Source organism: Tachyglossus aculeatus, chromosome 3, assembly GCF_015852505.1.
Source record: "Tachyglossus aculeatus isolate mTacAcu1 chromosome 3, mTacAcu1.pri, whole genome shotgun sequence".
Lineage (NCBI taxonomy): Eukaryota > Metazoa > Chordata > Mammalia > Monotremata > Tachyglossidae > Tachyglossus > Tachyglossus aculeatus.
In genome coordinates, this window is record NC_052068.1 from 16219852 (window position 1) to 16237728 (window position 17877).

The window sequence follows — 17877 nt, forward strand, 5'->3', positions numbered from 1 at the left end:
CTGATGACCACTTTCCTAACAGCAATAAAAGTGCAGGATTCTTTTAGCGAGCCTGTCTCTGTCTGCCTCTCACCCTCCCATAAGCCACAAAGTGAAAGATAAGGAAAATTTTAAAGGCAAAAAAATTAAAAAAATAAAAATTCTGTCATTTTTCTTACTTCTTTTTACATTAATAGTAGTGCCCAATTATTCAAATGTGCTCCTTATATAATTATAACTGTACTACGATTATGTATATCCTGTATATATGTATATATGTTTGTACATATTTATTACTCTATTTATTTATTTATTTATTTTACTTGTACATACCTATTCTATTTATTTTATTTTGTTAGTATGTTTGGTTTTGTTCTCTGTCTCCCCCTTTTAGACTGTGAGCCCACTATTGGGTAGGGACTGTCTCTACATGTTGCCAACTTGTACTTCCCAAGCGCTTAGTACAGTGCTCTGCACACAGTAAGCGCTCAATAAATACGATTGATGATGATGATGATGTATTTACTATGTGCAAGACACTGTGCTAAGCATTGGGGCAGCCATAATATAAGCAGATTGGAGATAGTCCCTACCAAAAATGGAGCTCACAGACTAATTTGTTTTGTAACGGTATTTATTAAGTGCTTACTATGTGCCAAGCAGGGCAGTAATTACTGGGGTAGAGATAATATAATTAGATTAGGTACAGTCCCTGTCCCACATGAGGCTCCTAGTCTAAGCTCATTGTGGACAAGGAACGGATCTCCTAACTCTGTTATACTGTACTCTCCAGAGCGCTTAGTACAGTGCTCAGCACACAGTGTGCCCTCAATAGATACGAGTGACCATTTAAGTAGGAGGGAGGAGGATTTAATCCCCATTTTAGAGATGAGGAAAGTAAGGCACAGAGACTTGGGAAGTGACTTGCCCAAGGTCATGCGTCAGACAAGTGACAGCTGGGATTAGAACCTGGTTTCTCCAAAACCCAGGTCCATTCTTTTTCCACCAGGCTACACTGCTTCCTTGCCTAAACCTAAGGAGGTGGGAAAGATATTTTATCTCCATTTTACGATTGAGGAAACTGAGCCACAGATAAATTAAGTAATTTGCCCAAGGTGACACATCAGGAAAGTGGTGGAGCTAGGATTAGAACCCAGACTCCTGACTTCCAGATTTGTGTTCATCCACTAGGCCAAGCTGTCTCTCAGCAGCCGTTTGCAAAGAGCTCCAAGAATAGGTACTACTTCTTCCTTTAGAAGAAAAAGGTAAATAATAATAGTAATAATCTTATTGGTTAGGTACTTATTATGTGCCAAGCACTGTGCTAAACACTGGAGTAATCAGGTTGGGCACGATCTCCATCCAATGTGGCACTCACAGTCTGAGCAGAAGGGACAATAAGTATTTTATTCCCATTTTACAGAAAAGAAAACAGGGACACAGAAAAGTTAACTGACATCCTTATGGTTGTAAAGCAGGTAGGTGATTCGAACCCAGATCATCTGAGTCCCAGGTTTGGGTCCTTTCCTTTGGATAGGCCTGTTGGGTCTATGTCAGGTTACACTAACTAATCTTGGACATGCTATGAAAACATCACCACAAGTTCATTACTTCTAACCAACAAAGTGAACAAAATGAAATTCATATTTATGTTATTTTTGTGCAGCAGAATCAATCATAATAAAAATAAAATAATGATGGCATTTATTAAGCGCTTACTATGTGCAAAGCACTGTTCTAAGCGCTGGGGAGGTTACAAGGTGATCAGGTTGTCCCAAGAGGGGCTCACAGTTTTAATTCCCATTTTACAGATGAGGTAACTGAGGCACAGAGCAGTTCAGTGACTTGCTCAAAGTCACACAGCGACAATTGGAGGAGCAGGGATTTGAACCCATGACTTCTGACTCCAAAGCCCAGGCTCTTTCCATTGATCCACGCTGCTTCTCATATACCTTGTACAAAGAACTGTATTTAGTGCTTGGGTGAGTAGAATATAACAGACTTAGTAGACACATCCCTGCCCACATTGAGTTTACAGTCTAGTGGACTACCTTCAAAAAAGTTTGCAAATTTCCATTTAGCATTAGTATATAATAACAATAATAGCAATAATAATAATAAGAAGATTTGTTGAATAATTAGCTTGGGCCAAACACTGTGCTAAACCCAGGCAGATACAAGATATCTATGTTATAGAATACAAGCATATCAATCAATCAATCAATAAATCAATCATATTTATTGAGCACTTACTTTGTGCAGAGTACTGTACTAAGTGCTTGGGAAGTACAAGTTGACAACATAAAGAGATGGTCCCTACCCAACAGTGGGCTCACAGTCTAGAAGGGGGAGACAGAGAACAAAACCAAACATATTAACAAAATAAAATAAATAGAATAGATATGTACAAATCAAATAAATAGAGTAATAAATATGTACAAACATATATACATATATACAGGTGCTGTGGGGAAGGGAAGGAGGTAAGATGGGGGGGATGGAGAGGGAGAGAAGGGGGAGAGGAAGGAGGGGGCTCAGTGTGGGAAGGCCTCCTGGAGGAGGTGAGCTCTCAGTAGGGCCTTGAAGGGAGGAAGAGAGCTAGCTTGGTGGATGTGTGGGGGGAGGGCATTCCAGGCCAGGGGGAGGAAGCAGGCCGGGGGTTGACGGCAGGACAGGAGAGAACGAGGCACGGGGTGAGGAGATTAGCGGCAGATGAGCGGAGGGTGCGGGCTGGGCTGGAGAAGGAGAGAAGGGAGGTGAGGTAGGAGGGGGCGAGGGGATGGACAGCCTTGAAGCCCAGGGTGAGGAGTTTCTGCCTAATGCGCAGATTGATCGGTAACCACTGGAGATTTTTGAGGAGGGGAGTAACATGCCCAGAGTGTTTCTGGACAAAGACAATCTGGGCAGTGGCATGAAGTATGGATTGAAGTGGGGAGAGACACGAGGATGGGAGATAGGAGAGGAGGCTGATACAGTAGTCCAGAAGGGATAGGATGAGAGCTTGAACGAGCAGGGTAGAGGTTTGGATGGAGAGGAAAGGGCGGATCTTGGCAATGTTGCAGAGCTGAGACCGGCAGGATTTGGTGACGGCTTGGATGTGAGGGGTGAACGAGAGAGCGGAGTCAAGGATGACACCAAGGTTGCGGGCTTGTGCGGGCTTGTGAGACGGGAAGGATGGTAGTGCTGTCAACGGTTATGGGAAAGTCAGGGAGAGGGCAGGGTTTGGGAGGGAAGACAAGGAGTTCAGTCTTGGACATGTTGATGTCCAAGAATATGATGTCGACAAAGTCCCTGTTCTACATAATCCTCAGTTGGGCCTGTTGCCTTTTTGAGGAAAATATTTTATGTCTCTACATTCTCAAAGTTTTCTGAGGTCCTCCTTGGCCCTGAGATTCAAGAGCTAATATGCAGAACCCAGTGTTTCTGATTGGGTCACCTACCTTGGGCAACGTAGAATTTCTACAAGGTGTGAAAAGAGCACAAGATCCAGATTATCTGGTGCATTAATCCAGAGCTGAAACATAGACCGAGAAAGATGTTCAAAGAAAGAAAATTATTTTTGTCTCCCCCTTCTAGACTATGAGCCCGTTGTTGGGTAGGGACCGTCTCTATATGTTGCCATCTTATACTTCCCTAGCGCTTAGTAGGGTGCTCTGCACGCAGTAAGCACTCAATAAATACAACCGAATGAATGGATTTTTAGGGAAATTAAAAAAAATCAATCATATTTATTGAGCGCTTACTGTGTGCAGAGAACTGTACTAAGCACTTGGGAAGTACAAGTTGGCAACATATAGAGACAGTCCCTCAGAATCAACCATTAGGATGAGATCCACCTTCTTGGACAATCTGAAATACAATGACTTATTCATTCATTCATTCAATCGTATTGAGCGCTTACTGTGTGCAGAGCACTGTATTAAGCGCTTGGGAAGTACAAGTCGGCAACATATAGAGACAGCCCCTACTCAACAACGGCCTTACAGTTTAGAAGGGGGAGACAGACAACAAAATGAAACATGTAGACAGGTATCAAAATCGTCAGAACAAATAGAATTATAGCTATATGCACATCATTAACAGAATAAATAGAATAGTAAATATGTACAACTAAAATAAATAGAGTAATAAATCTGTACAAATATATACAAGTGCCGTGGGTAGGGGAAGGAGGTAGGGCAGAGGGGGGGATGGGGAGGAGGAGAGGAAAAAGGGGGCTCAATCTGGGAAGGCCTCTCAGCCACCAAATGAAGTTAGAAGTATCCTACTGGACTGAAAGCTAGAATAGCATAAAACAGTCCTAAAAAAGGAGGGGGTGGGAAGGAAAATTGATGGAGTCCGTATGGAAAGTCGGGAGATTTTTACCCCTATCTTCTGTGTCACCCAAGACTGACTTCCACCTAAGTGCAATGTGATCTACGCATTGAGAACATCAAATTTAGACAAAGTTTCAGTATGGTTCCCTGTAAATAATTTTACAAATACTTATCGCTCCACCTTATTAGGCGCAGCCAATGCAGAGCCAATACAGATCGGTCTGGTCACCCAGTGGAAAATAAAAGGGACTGAGATAACAAATAACTTCAGAATCCCTAGTAGGTACAAAGCACTACTTCTCACACCTCCAGCTCACTGAGTGTCGTACCTATTTCTGGCTAAAAAGGTGAAACCAATGATATCATTAACTTTCATCTTTGTCAAAAGTTACAGACAAAAATGGCTGAGTTTAAATAGAATTCTGGAAATGAACCACCCTGCCCAACCATAACTCTCACATTCATTAAAGAATAGGAAATATTTGGTCTGTTACCTCGAAATTGCAGAGGACATGTTGAAATACACCAACATTTGTGATGATGGATGTTTCAAAACCTAGTTCAGCGGTGCCGGCGATGGAAAGTAACAGCTGGAAAATCCTGTTGTTTAAAAGCACCATCTTCTTCTTCAGGAGAAATGCCAATATCTGAAAATTTAAACAGAACTCCCATATACTTGAACACTCTTTATCTCTAAACTCTAGGTCCTCTTTGATTTCACCCCTCTTCCTTTCAATTTTTTATTCAGTATTTCATGTGTGGATTGTCATTTTACCTAATCTTAGAATGCTGTATGTCTTAGCAGCATCCAGTCAGTCTGTCAATCACATTTATTGAGAACTCACTGTGTGTAGAGCACTCTACTAAGTGCTTGGGAGAGTTCAAGGTAATAATAATTATGATATATTATTATATAGGTAATATAATAATCATAATAATGTAAGAAACAGACACATTCCCTGCCCACAGCGAACTTACATCCACTTAGAAAGGTCCAAGACACATCACAGTTTTCTGGCTGAGAAGAATCGGTGTCTTCCTAAGCATCTCTCTTACTACCAGAGAGTTTAAATGGTTGTGTGCAACTCACCTACCTCTCTGTTTTCTTTTATTTTCTGATGCTCTAGCTGGATGTTATTACTGCCTTTTAAAGCTAAATTGAAAATAGATTCTTCCCCTCACTGCTCATGCCCTCAGTGGGAAGGTTACTGCCCACCAAGCTTCACTGGCCACTCCAAATGATTTCACCGATGTGGTGGAAAGTGGTTTCCCCTGGCCACTGGTGTAACAAGAATACAAAAAACTGTGCCCCCCAAGATGGCAGCCCCATAAATGTGATGACTCTACAGTCACACTGAACACATCCTGTTATATTTGTTTCTCAGTGACAGGGACAATATACTTCCCCAAAGCTAGGGACTTTGCTTGAAGGAATTGCTTGAACGAATTGTCTACACGCGCTGCCTAGAATTCCTCAACAACAACTCTCTCCTCGACCCCCTCCAGTCTGGCTTCCGTCCCCTACATTCCACGGAAACTGCCCTCTCAATGGTCACCAATGACCTCCTGCTTGCCAAATCCAACGGCTCCTACTCTGTCCTAATCCTCCTCGACCTCTCAGCTGCCTTCGACACTGTGGACCACCCCCTTCTCCTCAACACGCTATCTGACCTTGGCTTCACAGACTCCGTCCTCTCCTGGTTCTCCTCTTATCCGATCGCTCTTTCTCAGTCTCTTTTACAGGCTCCTCCTCCCCCTCCCATCCTCTTACTGTGGGGGTTCCCCAAGGTTCAGTGCTTGGTCCCCTTCTGTTCTCAATCTACACGCACTCCCTTGGTGACCTCATTCGCTCCCACGGCTTCCACTATCATCTCTACGCTGATGACACCCAGATCTACATCTCTGCCCCTGCTCTCTCCCCCTCCCTCCAGGCTCGCCTCTCCTCCTGCCTTCAGGACATCTCCATCTGGATGTCTGCCCGCCACCTAAAGCTCAACATGTCGAAGACTGAACTCCTTGTCTTCCCTCCCAAACCTTGCCCTCTCCCTGACTTTCCCATCTCTGTTGACGGCACTACCATCCTTCCCGTCTCACAAACCCACAACCTTGGTGTCATCCTCGGCTCCGCTCTCTCATTCACCCCTCACATCCAAGCCGTCACCAAAACCTGCCGGTCTCAGCTCCACAACATTGCCAAGATCCGCCCTTTCCTCTCCACCCATACCGCTACCCTGCTCGTTCAAGCTCTCATCCTATCCCGTCTGGACTACTGCATCAGCCTTCTCTCTGATCTCCCATCCTCGTGTCTCTCCCCACTTCAATCCATACTTCATGCTGCTGCCTGGATTATCTTTGTCCAGAAACGCTCTGGGCATATTACTCCCCTCCTCAATAATCTCCAGTGGCTACCAATCAATCTGCGCATCAGGCAGAAACTCCTCACCCTGGGCTTCAAGGCTGTCCATCCTCTCTCCCCCTCCTACCTCACCTCCCTTCTCTCCTTCTCCAGCCCAGCCCGCACTCACCGTACCTCGCTCTCGCCTGTCCCGCCATCGACCCCTGGCCCACGTCATCCCCAGGGCCTGGAATGCCCTCCCTCTGCCCATCTGCCAAGCTAGCTCTCTTCCTCCCTTCAAGGCCCTGCTGAGAGCTCACCTCCTCCAGGAGGCCTTCCCAGACTGAGCCCCTTCCTTCCTCTCCCCCACGTCCCCCTCTCCATTCCCCCCCATCTTACCTCCTTCCCTTCCCCACAGCACCTGTATATATGCATATATGTTTGTACATATTTATTACTCTATTTATTTATTTATTTATTTATTTTACTTGTACATATCTATTCTATTTATTTTATTTTGTTAGTATGTTTGTTTTTTTTTTCTCTGTCTCCCCCTTTTAGACTGTGAGCCCAATGTTGGGTAGGGACTGTCTCTATATGTTGCCAATTTGTACTTCCCAAGCGCTTAGTATAGTGCTCTGCACATAGTAAACGCTCAATAAATATGATGGATTGATTGATTGATAGGGAAGCCAAAAGGCAAAATAAAGAAGTGAAATCAAGGTGATAAAGAGAGATGGAGCCCTCCATTTCTCCAAAGATCAATTCAAAATCCCCAATCTAAGTCAATCAATCCAGTCATTCAGTTAATCAAATTATTTGAATGGTTACTGGTGCAGAGCACTGTACTAAGCACTTGGAGAGAAGCAGCATGGCTTAGTGTCAAGAGCCCCGGCTTGGGAGTCAGAGGACATGGGTTCTAATCCCGCCTCCCCCATTTGTCTGCTGTGTGACCTTGGGCAAGCCACTTAACTTCTCTGGGCCTCAGTTTCCTCATCTTTAAAATGGGGATTAAGAATATGAGCCCCACATGGGACAACCTGATTACCATGCATCTACCCTAGCGCTTAGAACAGTGCTCGGCACTGTCTGTGCTCGGCATAGTAAGCGCTTAACAAATACCATAATTAATAAACAGACACATTCCCTGCCCTCAATGAGCTTACAGTCTAGAGAACTGTCATTGGGTGCTCAAACAATTGTATTGAGCATTTACTCGGTGCAAAGCGTTGTGTTAAGCGCTTTGGTCCTTCTTTACCTGGTATCCACAGATATGTTTCATGAGTTTCGCACACATAGCGCTGCTACATAAGACAGAATGAAGGACTTTGATGGCTGCATACATGGCATGGTCGTCTGTGGCCAGTGAAATCAGCCTAAGGAGCACAGCGGGGCCGCCAATAAAGTTCAGGCTGTTGGCTGCTGGACTGGAGTGAAAGACCCTTACACCTGAGGAAATGGAAGCCATTGTCAGGACAGGGCACCCATCAACGCGGTATTCTCATCAGAATGTAATACACATCCTACAGAAAAGATGAAGGCAGCTATTTCACAGTCAGGCAGGGGGTTTGAGGTGGGTGGATTCTCAGGATTCAGCTGCTCTACAGGTGAAATATTCAGTGTGTTTCTTCTCTCTCTGTGCAGTCCTCCAGCACAGGTGAGAAGAACTTCTCTTTGAACTTTCCCAAAGTAGTCACTACCAGCGTCCTATGAGACTCTCAGCTAGAGAAGCAGCAGAAAGCGGTGGATAGGACACAGGCCTAGGACTCAGAACATCATGCGTTATCATCCCAGCTCCACCACTTGTCTACTGTGTGACCTTCGGCAAATCACTTCACTTCTCTGGGCCTCAGTTACCTCATCTATACATTGGGGATTGAGACTTTGAGACCCACATTGGACAGGGACTGTGTCCAACCCCATTTGCTTGTATCCACCACAGCACTTATTACAGTGCCTGGCACATAGTAGGTACTTAACAAATATCATAATTATTATTACTCCTAAAATGGACATGGCAATGCTGCTCGGAGGATTGGAATAATAACAGTTCATTCATTCATTCATTCGTATTTATTGAGCTCTTACTGTGTGCAGAACACTGCACTAAGTGCTTGGAAAGTACAATTCAGCAACAAATAGAGACAATCCCTGCCAACAATAGGCTCACAGCCTAGAAGGGGAGAGACAGATGTCATTCATTCATTCATTTAATTGTATTTATTGAGTGTTTCATTCAATCCTATTTATTGAGCGCTTACTGTGTGCAGAACACCGCATTAAGTGCTTGGAAATTACAATTCAGCAACAAATAGAGACAATCCCTGTCCAACATTCATTCATTCATTCAATCGTATTTAACTGTACTAAGTGCTTGGGAAGTACATGTGGGCAACATATAGAGACGGTCCCTACCCAACAGCGGGCTCACAGTCTAGAAGATAGGCTCACAGCCTAGGAGGGGGGAGACAGACATCATTCATTCATTCATTCAATCATATTTATTGAGTGCTAACTGTGTGCAGAGCACTGTACTAAACACTTGGGAAGTACAAGTCGGCAACATATAGAGACAGTCCCTACCCAACAACGGGTTCACAGTCTAGAAGATCAAAACATCAAAACAAGTTATTATTGTTAAAAAGAATAGTTATTAGTTAATAACTATTATTTAACAGTTAATAGTTATTATTACTAAAAATAATCATAACGTTAAACACTTTCTACATGCTGGGCACTGTACTAAGTGCTGGGTTAGATATGAGATAATCAGGATTGACATCATCCCTGTCCCACATGGGGCTCACAGTCTAAGTAGGTGACAGTTTATCTATTTATTTTATTTTGTTATTATGTTTGGTTTTGTTCTCTGTCTCCCCCTTTTAGACTGTGAGCCCACTGTTGGGTAGGGACTGTCTCTATATGCTGCCAATTTGTACTTCCCAAGCGCTCAGTACAGTGCTCTGCACATAGTAAGCGCTCAATAAATACGATTGATGATGATGATGACAGAATAGGTTTAAATCCCATTTTTACAGATGAGGAAACTGAGGCACAGAGAAAGTAAGCGACTTGTGTAAAGTCCTGCAGCAGGCACCTCCTTGAGTTTTGTAATCGATACATACCCAAGTGGCCCACAGCAACTGCTCCAATTGAACGTAGGGGACCAGAGAGATGTCCGGCAGAATTTCTTACTAAGAACACTGGCATACAGTTGTCTCGAGATGAAATTTTCATCTAAAGAAATGGAGAGTTACTCCTAAGGACTGACATAGCAACTCTATAAGGAATGCATCATGAGGGAAGAGGGAAATGGAAGGGAAAATGTCTTCATTCAGAGTCTTTGACGGATGAGCTGAGAAACAGCCCATCAGAGCTCAGATAATGTTTAAAATTCAAGTCCCCTATGATATAGTCATGCCTTTGCAACAGAGTTACCGTTAAGTCCTCTTATCCTCTTCTCCCACTCCCTTCTGCATTACCCTGACGTGCTCCCTTTATTCAACCCCACTCAAATCTCATTGTGGGCAGGGAATGTTTCTGTTTCTTGTTGTACTACCCCGAGTACTTGGTAAAATGCTCTGCACCCAGTACGTGCTCAATAAATATGATTGACTGACTGACTATTTTCCCTATTTTAACTAAATGGTACTTCACTCAAAAATCTTGGTCTGGTTGAAATGGGCAGTTGATGGAAATACATTACAGTGGACTTCAATGGAGGGTTGGAAAAGAGGAAATGGAACTTTTTGCTAAAGAATCTACCTATTACCCTCAATACGCATTACTGGAAAAACTCAATTTCCCTTCCCTTCCGTGGAGTTTATTTTTTCAATCAAGCAATCCTTCATATTTATTGAGTGCTTAATGTTTGCAGAGCACTGTACTAACCATTAGGGAGAATACAGTATAACAGGTTGGTAGGCACATTCCCAGCTCACAATGAGCTCACAATCTGTGGGGGGAGACAGACATTAATATAAATAAATTAAATTAGAGATAAATACATAAGTACTGTAGGGCTGGAGGAGGAAGGAGAGAAAATGGAGCAGGTTAGAGCAACACAGAAGGGAGTGGGAGATGAGGAAAAGCTGGGCTTAGTCTGGGAAGGCCTCCTGGAGGAGATGTGCCTTCAATAAGGCTTTGAATAAGGGGAGAGTAATTGTCTGTCAAATAAGAGGAGGGAGGGCATTCCAGGCCAGAGTCAGGATGGGGGCTAGGGGTCAGTGGCTAGACAGGTGAGGTTAAGGCACAGTGAGAAGGTTAGCACCAGAGGAGCGAAGTGTGTGGGTTGGGCTGCAGAAGGAGAGGAGGGAGGTGAGGGAAGAGGGGGCAAGGTGAAGGACTGCTTTAAAGCCAATGGTGAGGAGTTGTTTTTGTTTAATACAGAGGTGGAGAGGCAACCACTGGGGATTTTTGAAGAGGGGGGTGACATGTCCTGAAAATCTTTGTAGAAAGATGATCTGGGCAACAGAGTGAAGTATGGACTGGAGTGGGCAGAGACAGGAAGTGGGAGGTCAGCAAGAAGGCTGATGCAGTAATCTAGGCAGGACAGGATGAGTGATGGTATTAAGAAGGTAGTAGTTTGCATGGAGAGGAAAGGGTGGATTTTAGCCATGTAGTGAAGGTGGAACCAACAGGGTTTGGTGATGGATTGAATATGTGGGTTGAATGAGAGAGAGGAACCAAGGATAACTCCAAGGTTAGGAGCTTGTGACACGGGAAGTATGGTGGTGCTGTCTACAGTTATGGAAAAGTCAGAGAGAGGACAAGGTTTGAGTGGGAAGATAAGGAGCTCTGTTTTGGACATGATACATTTGAGGTGATGGGAAGGCATCCAAGTGCAGAGGTCTTGAAGGCAGGAGGAGATGTGAGCCTGCTCTCTCATTCACCCCTTACATCCAAGCCGTCACCAAAACCTGCCGGTCTCAGCTCCACAACATTGCCAAGATCCGCCCTTTCCTCTCCATCCCAACCGCTACCCTGCTCATTCAAGCTCTCATCCTATCCCATCTGGACTACTGCATCAGCCTTCTCTCTGATCTCCCATTCTCGTGTCTCTCTCCACTTCAATCCATACTTCATGCTGCTGCCCAGATTATCTTTGTCCAGAAACGCTCTGGGCATATCACTCCCCTCCTCAAAAATCTCCAGTGGCTACCAATCAATCTGCGCATCAGGCAGAAACGCTTCACCCTGGGCTTCAAGGCTGTCCATCCCCTCGCCCCCTCCTACCTCACCTCCCTTCTCTCCTTCTACAGCCCAGTCCACACTCTCCCCTCCTCCACCGCTGATCTCCTCACCGTACCTCGCTCTCGCCTGTCCCGCCATCGGCCCCCGGCCCACGTCATCCCCCGGGCCTGGAATGCCCTCCCTCTGCCCATCCGCCAAGCTAGCTCTCTTCCTCCCTCCAAGGCCCTGCTGAGAGCTCACCTCCTCCAGGAGGCCTTCCCAGACTGAGCCCCTTCCTTCCTCTCCCCCTCGTCCCCCTCTCCATCCCCCCACATCTTACCTCCTTCCCTTCCCCACAGCACCTGTATATATGTATATATGTTTGTACATATTTTTTTACTCTATTTATTTATTTATTTATTTTATTTGTACATATCTACTCTATTTTATTTTGTTAGTATGTTTGGTTCTGTTCTCTGTCTCCCCCTTTTAGACTGTGAGCCCACTGTTGGGTGGGGACTGTCTCTATATGTTGCCAATTTGTACTTCCCAAGCGCTTAGTACAGTGCTCTGCACATAGTAAGTGCTCAATAAATACGATTGATGATGATGATGATGATGGAGAGAAGGAGAGAGATCAGGGGAGGAGATGTAGATTTAGGTATCATCCGCAGAGAGATGGTAGTTAAAGCCATGAGAGTGAATGTGTTCTCCAAGGAATGAGTGTAGATGGAGAATAGAAGGGAACTAAGAACTGAACCTTGAGGGACTCGCACAGTTGTGGGGTGGGAGGCAAAGGAGGTGCCCACAAAGGAGACTGAGAATGAACAGACAAAAAGATAAGAATGATGTGTACAAATGTACACACAGAGTACAACTGAATGAGTATGGGATAGCAAGAAGCCCAAATAGAATCAGAAGTCAAGTCCTACAGAACCGCAGTGTGCCAAAAAGGATATGAAAGAGATTACCTCTTTAGCTATCAGACGACTATCAACTTCATTGTAATTGCTTTTGATCTCTGTGATGTAGGTGATAGAGGAACTGGCTACGTTAAGCCCCAAAGACACTCTTTCCTCTGCAACAAGGCTTAAGGCTTCACTGCCTGTGTCATCTCCTGAAACAAAGGCCATGGAGTTAGCATGAAACATCTCAATTGCACATTACAAAGTGCAAAGTGATTCCTCTCTGTGCCCTCATTCTTCTTTGTCCTTTGTAGCTAGCTAACAATAATAATAATAATAATAATAATAATAATGGTATTTGTTAAGCGGTTACTATGCTAATGCTATATCGATTAATAGTATTATTTTGCGCAGACAGTGCAGTGGACTGTAAGAGCTTAGGGATGGACAACAGAAACAAGTAACACCTTTCCTGCTCACAAGAGGTTCACACTCCTACACCTGAAATTTAATGATGCCCTTATATGCCTATAGTCCTTCAGGGAGGGTTATCCTATTTTTCAGGGTGATTTCTGCTGTTTGACCAAATAATAATAATAATGATAATAATAATAATAATAATGGTATTTGTTATGTGCAAAGCACTGTTCTAAGTGCGGGGGGGGGCGGTGGTCAAGGCAATCAGGTTGTCCCATGTGGGACTCACAGTCTTCATCCCCATTGTACAGATGGGGTAACTGAGGCACAGAGAAGTTAAGTGACTTGCCCAAAGTCACACAGCTAAGTAGCAGAGTCAGAATTTGAACACATGACCTCTGACTCCCAAGCCTGTGCTCTTTCCATTGAGCCATGCTGCTTCTCTAATGAATCTTGTTGATTATGTCACGTTATCAGGTCCTTTGTAGCTAATAATAATAATAACAATAATAATAATAATAATAATGGTATTTGTTAAGCAGTTACTATGCTAATGCTATATCGATTAATAGTGATTATTTTGCGCAGGCTTAGTGCAGTGGACTGTAAGAGCTTAGGGATGGACAACAGAAACAAGTAACACCTTTCCTGCTCACAAGAGGTTTACACTCCTACACCTGAAATTTAATGATGCCCCTAAATCATCAATCATATTTATTGAGCGCTTACTGTGTGCAGAGCACTGTACTAAGTGCTTGGGAAGTACAAGTTGGCAACATATAGAGACAGTCCCTACCAAATAGTGGGCTCACAGTCTAAAAATGCCTATAGTCCTTCAGGGAGGGTTATCCTATTTATCAGGGTGATTTCTGCTGTGTGACCAAATAATAATAATAATGACAATGGTATTTGTTATGCATTTACTATGTGCAAAACACTGTTCTAAGCTCTGGGGGAGGGGGAATACAAGGTGATCAGGTTGACCCACATGGGGCTCACAGTCTTCATCCCCATTGTACAGATGGGGTAATTGAGGGACACTCAATTGCCCACTCTGATCCTCGGAGACTTCAATATCCACATGGATATCCCTAACGACTCCTCTGCCGCCCGCCTTCTATCTCTCCTTGACGCTGCCAACCTCTTCCTCCACCCCACCTCACCCACTCACCAACTTGGTCATACCCTCGACCTCATCATCTCCTACCGCTGCACTGTGTCCACCCTCACCAACTCTGTGATCCCTCTCTCTGATCATAATCTTCTCACCTGCCTCTTCACTCACACTCCTTTCCCCTGTAAATCCGTATTACTCCCTCACAGAGATCTCCGCTCTCTGGACCCCACCCATCTTTTGGAGCGCCTCACACCCCACCTCGCCGCCCTCTCCTCTCTACCCAGTCTTGATGATCAGATTACTGCTCTCAACTCTACCCTTTCTACTCAGCTAGACTCGCTCGCTCCCCTTTCCCTTCGCCGCTCTCGCACCACTAACCCACAGCCCTGGATCACTGCCACTGTCCGCCTCCTTCGCTCTTATGCTCGAGCTGCCGAACGCTGCTGGCGAAAGTCTAAACACCATGCCAACCTCGTTCACTTCAAGTTTATCCTTTCCTGCCTTAACTCAGCCCTCTCTTCTGCCAGACAAAACTATTTCTCCTCCCTTATTGACACCCATGCCCATCACCCCCGCCAGCTCTTCCGTACATTCAACTCCCTTCTCAGGCCCCCAGTTCCTCCCCCTCCTCCTTCCCTCACCCCCAACGATCTGGCCTCCTACTTCATTAACAAAATTAAATCCATCAGGTCCGACCTCCCCAAAGTCTCTTCCCCCCCTTTCTCCATCCCCCTGGCTCTCAACACTCTCTGCTAGTCTCCCATCCTTCCCAGCGGTATCCTCAGAGGAACTCTCCTCCCTCCTCTCAAGTGCTACTCCGGCCACCTGTGCTTCTGACCCCATTCCCTCTCATCTTATGAAATCTCTCGCTCCATCCCTTCTCCCCTCCTTAACTTCCATCTTCAACCGCTCACTCTCCACTGGTTCCTTCCCCTCTGCCTTCAAACATGCCCATGTCTCCCCCATCTTAAAAACCCCTCTCCTGACCCCACCTCACCTTCCAGTTACCGTCCCATATCCCTCCTACCATTCCTTTCCAAACTCCTTGAAACGAGTTGTCTACACGCGCTGCCTAGAATTCCTCAACAACAACTCTCTCCTCGACCCCCTCCAGTCTGGCTTCCGTCCCCTTCATTCCACGGAAACTGCGCTCTCAAAGGTCACCAATGACCTCCTGCTTGCCAAATCCAACGGCTCATACTCTGTCCTAATCCTCCTCGACCTCTCAGCTGCCTTTGACACTGTGGACCACCCCCTTCTCCTCAACACGCTATCTGACCTTGGCTTCACAGACTCCGTCCTCTCCTGGTTCTCCTCTTATCTCTCCGGTCGTTCTTTCTCAGTCTGTTTTGCAGGCTCCTCCTCCCCCTCCCATCCTCTTACTGTGGGGGTTCCCCAAGGTTCAGTGCTTGGTCCCCTTCTGTTCTCAATATACACTCACTCCCTTGGTGACCTCATTCGTTCCCACGGCTTCAACTATCACCTCTACGCTGATGACACCCAGATCTACATCTCTGCCCCTGCTCTCTCCCCCTCCCTCCAGGCTCGCATCTCCTCCTGCCTTCAGGACATCTCCATCTGGATGTCCGCCCGCCACCTAAAGCTCAACATGTCGAAGACTGAGCTCCTTGTCTTCCCTCCCAAACCTTGTCCTCTCCCTGACTTTCCCATCTCTGTTGACGGCACTACCATCCTTCCCGTCTCACAAGCCCGCAACCTTGGAGTCATCCTCGACTCCGCTCTCTCATTCACCCCTCACATCCAAGCCGTCACCAAAACCTGCCGGTCTCAGCTCCGCAACACTGCCAAGATCCGCCCTTTCCTCTCCATCCCAACCGCTACCCTGCTAATTCAAGCTCTCATCCTATCCCGTCTGGACTACTGCACTAGCCTTCTCTCTGATCTCCCATCCTCGTGTCTCTCTCCACTTCAATCCATACTTCATGCTGCTGCCCAGATTATCTTTGTCCAGAAACGCTCTGGACATATCACTCCCCTCCTCAAAAACCTCCAATGGCTACCGATCAATCTGCGCATCAGGCAGAAACTCCTCACCCTGGGCTTCAAGGCTCTCCATCACCTCGCCCCCTCCTACCTCACCTCCCTTCTCTCCTTCTACTGCCCAGCCCGCACCCTCCGCTCCTCCACCACTAACCTCCTCACCGGGCCTCGTTCTCGCCTGTCCCGCCATCGACCCCCGGCCCACGTCATCCCCCGGGCCTGGAATGCCCTCCCTCTGCCCATCCGCCAAGCTAGCTCTCTTCCTCCCTTCAAGGCCCTGCTGAGAGCTCACCTCCTCCAGGAGGCCTTCCCAGACTGAGCCCCTTCTTTCCTCTCCCCCTCGTCCCCCTCTCCATCCAAGTCTTACCTCCTTCCCTTCCCCACAGCACCTGTATATATGTATATATGGTTGTACATATTTATTACTCTGTTTACTTATTCATTTATTTATTTATTTTACTTGTACATTTCTATCCTACTTATTTTATTTTGTTGGTATGTTTGGTTCTGTTCTCTGTCTCCCCCTTTTAGACTGTGAGCCCACTGTTGGGTAGGGACTGTCTCTATGTGATGCCAATTTGTACTTCCCAAGTGCTTAGTACAGTGCTCTGCACATAGTAAGCGCTCAATAAATACGATTGATTGATTGATTGATTGATTGATAAAGTAGCTTGCCCAAGGCCAGACAGCTGACAAGTGAAATGTCTGCTGTGTGACCTTAGGCCAGACACTTTTCTTCTCTGCACCTCAGTTATCTCATCTGTACAATGGGAATGAAGACTGTGAACCCCATGTGGGACAGGGACCATGTCCAACCCGACTACCTTGCATCCATCCCAGTGCTTAGAACAATGCTTGGCACAACTTCAGTACCTAATACCATTATTATTATTAAGATTATCTGCAAACCTCATTTAAAGTGATAACAATAATATGACATTACATGCTAAAGGCGGGTGTTACCTTTGACATAGTTCATGAATTGAGAACAACGCTGCTTTAATGGGATGGCTTAAAAAAAATAATAATAATAATGACGTTGGTATTGCCAAGCACTGTTCTAAGTGCTGGGGTAGATACAAGGTTATCAGATTGTCCCACGTGGAGAAGCAGGGTGGCTCAGTGGAAAGAGCACGGGCTTTGGAGCCCATCATGGGTTCAAATCCCGGCTCTGCCAATTGTCAGCTCTGTGACTTTGGGCAAGTCATTTCACTTCTCTGGGCCTCAGTGACCTCGTTTGTAAAATGGGGATTAAGACTGTGAGTCCCCCATGGGACAACCTGATCACCTTGTAACCTCCCCAGCCCTTAGAACAGTGCTTTGAACATAGTAAGCACTTAATAAATGCCATTATTATTATTATTAATCCTCATTTTGAAGATTCATTCATTCAATCATATTTATTCATTCATTCATTCAATCGTATTTATTGAGTGCTTACTGTGTGCAGAGCACTGTACTAAGCACTTGGGAAATACAAGTCGGCAACATGTAGAGACGGTCCCTACCCAACAATGGGCTCACAGTCTAGAAGGGGGAGAGAGACTACAAAACACAACATGTGGACAGATGTCAAGTCGTCAGAACAAATAGAATTAAAGCTACATGCACATCATTAACAAAATAAGTAGAATA

General features: G+C 45.4%; 1 protein-coding gene across 1 annotated transcript in view; it reads right to left on the reverse strand.

Annotated features, from left to right (window-relative positions):
- Nucleotides 1-17877, reverse strand: part of WDFY4 (WDFY family member 4) — a 442717-nt gene that overhangs the window by 331148 nt on the left and 93692 nt on the right. The window contains exons 20-24 of the mRNA XM_038744298.1: nt 12774-12919; nt 9756-9867; nt 7889-8079; nt 4790-4942; nt 3420-3493 (exon numbers count right to left, since the gene is read on the reverse strand). Coding sequence (XP_038600226.1) covers nt 3420-3493; nt 4790-4942; nt 7889-8079; nt 9756-9867; nt 12774-12919 — 676 coding nt within the window. The remainder of the gene's footprint in view (nt 1-3419; nt 3494-4789; nt 4943-7888; nt 8080-9755; nt 9868-12773; nt 12920-17877) is intronic.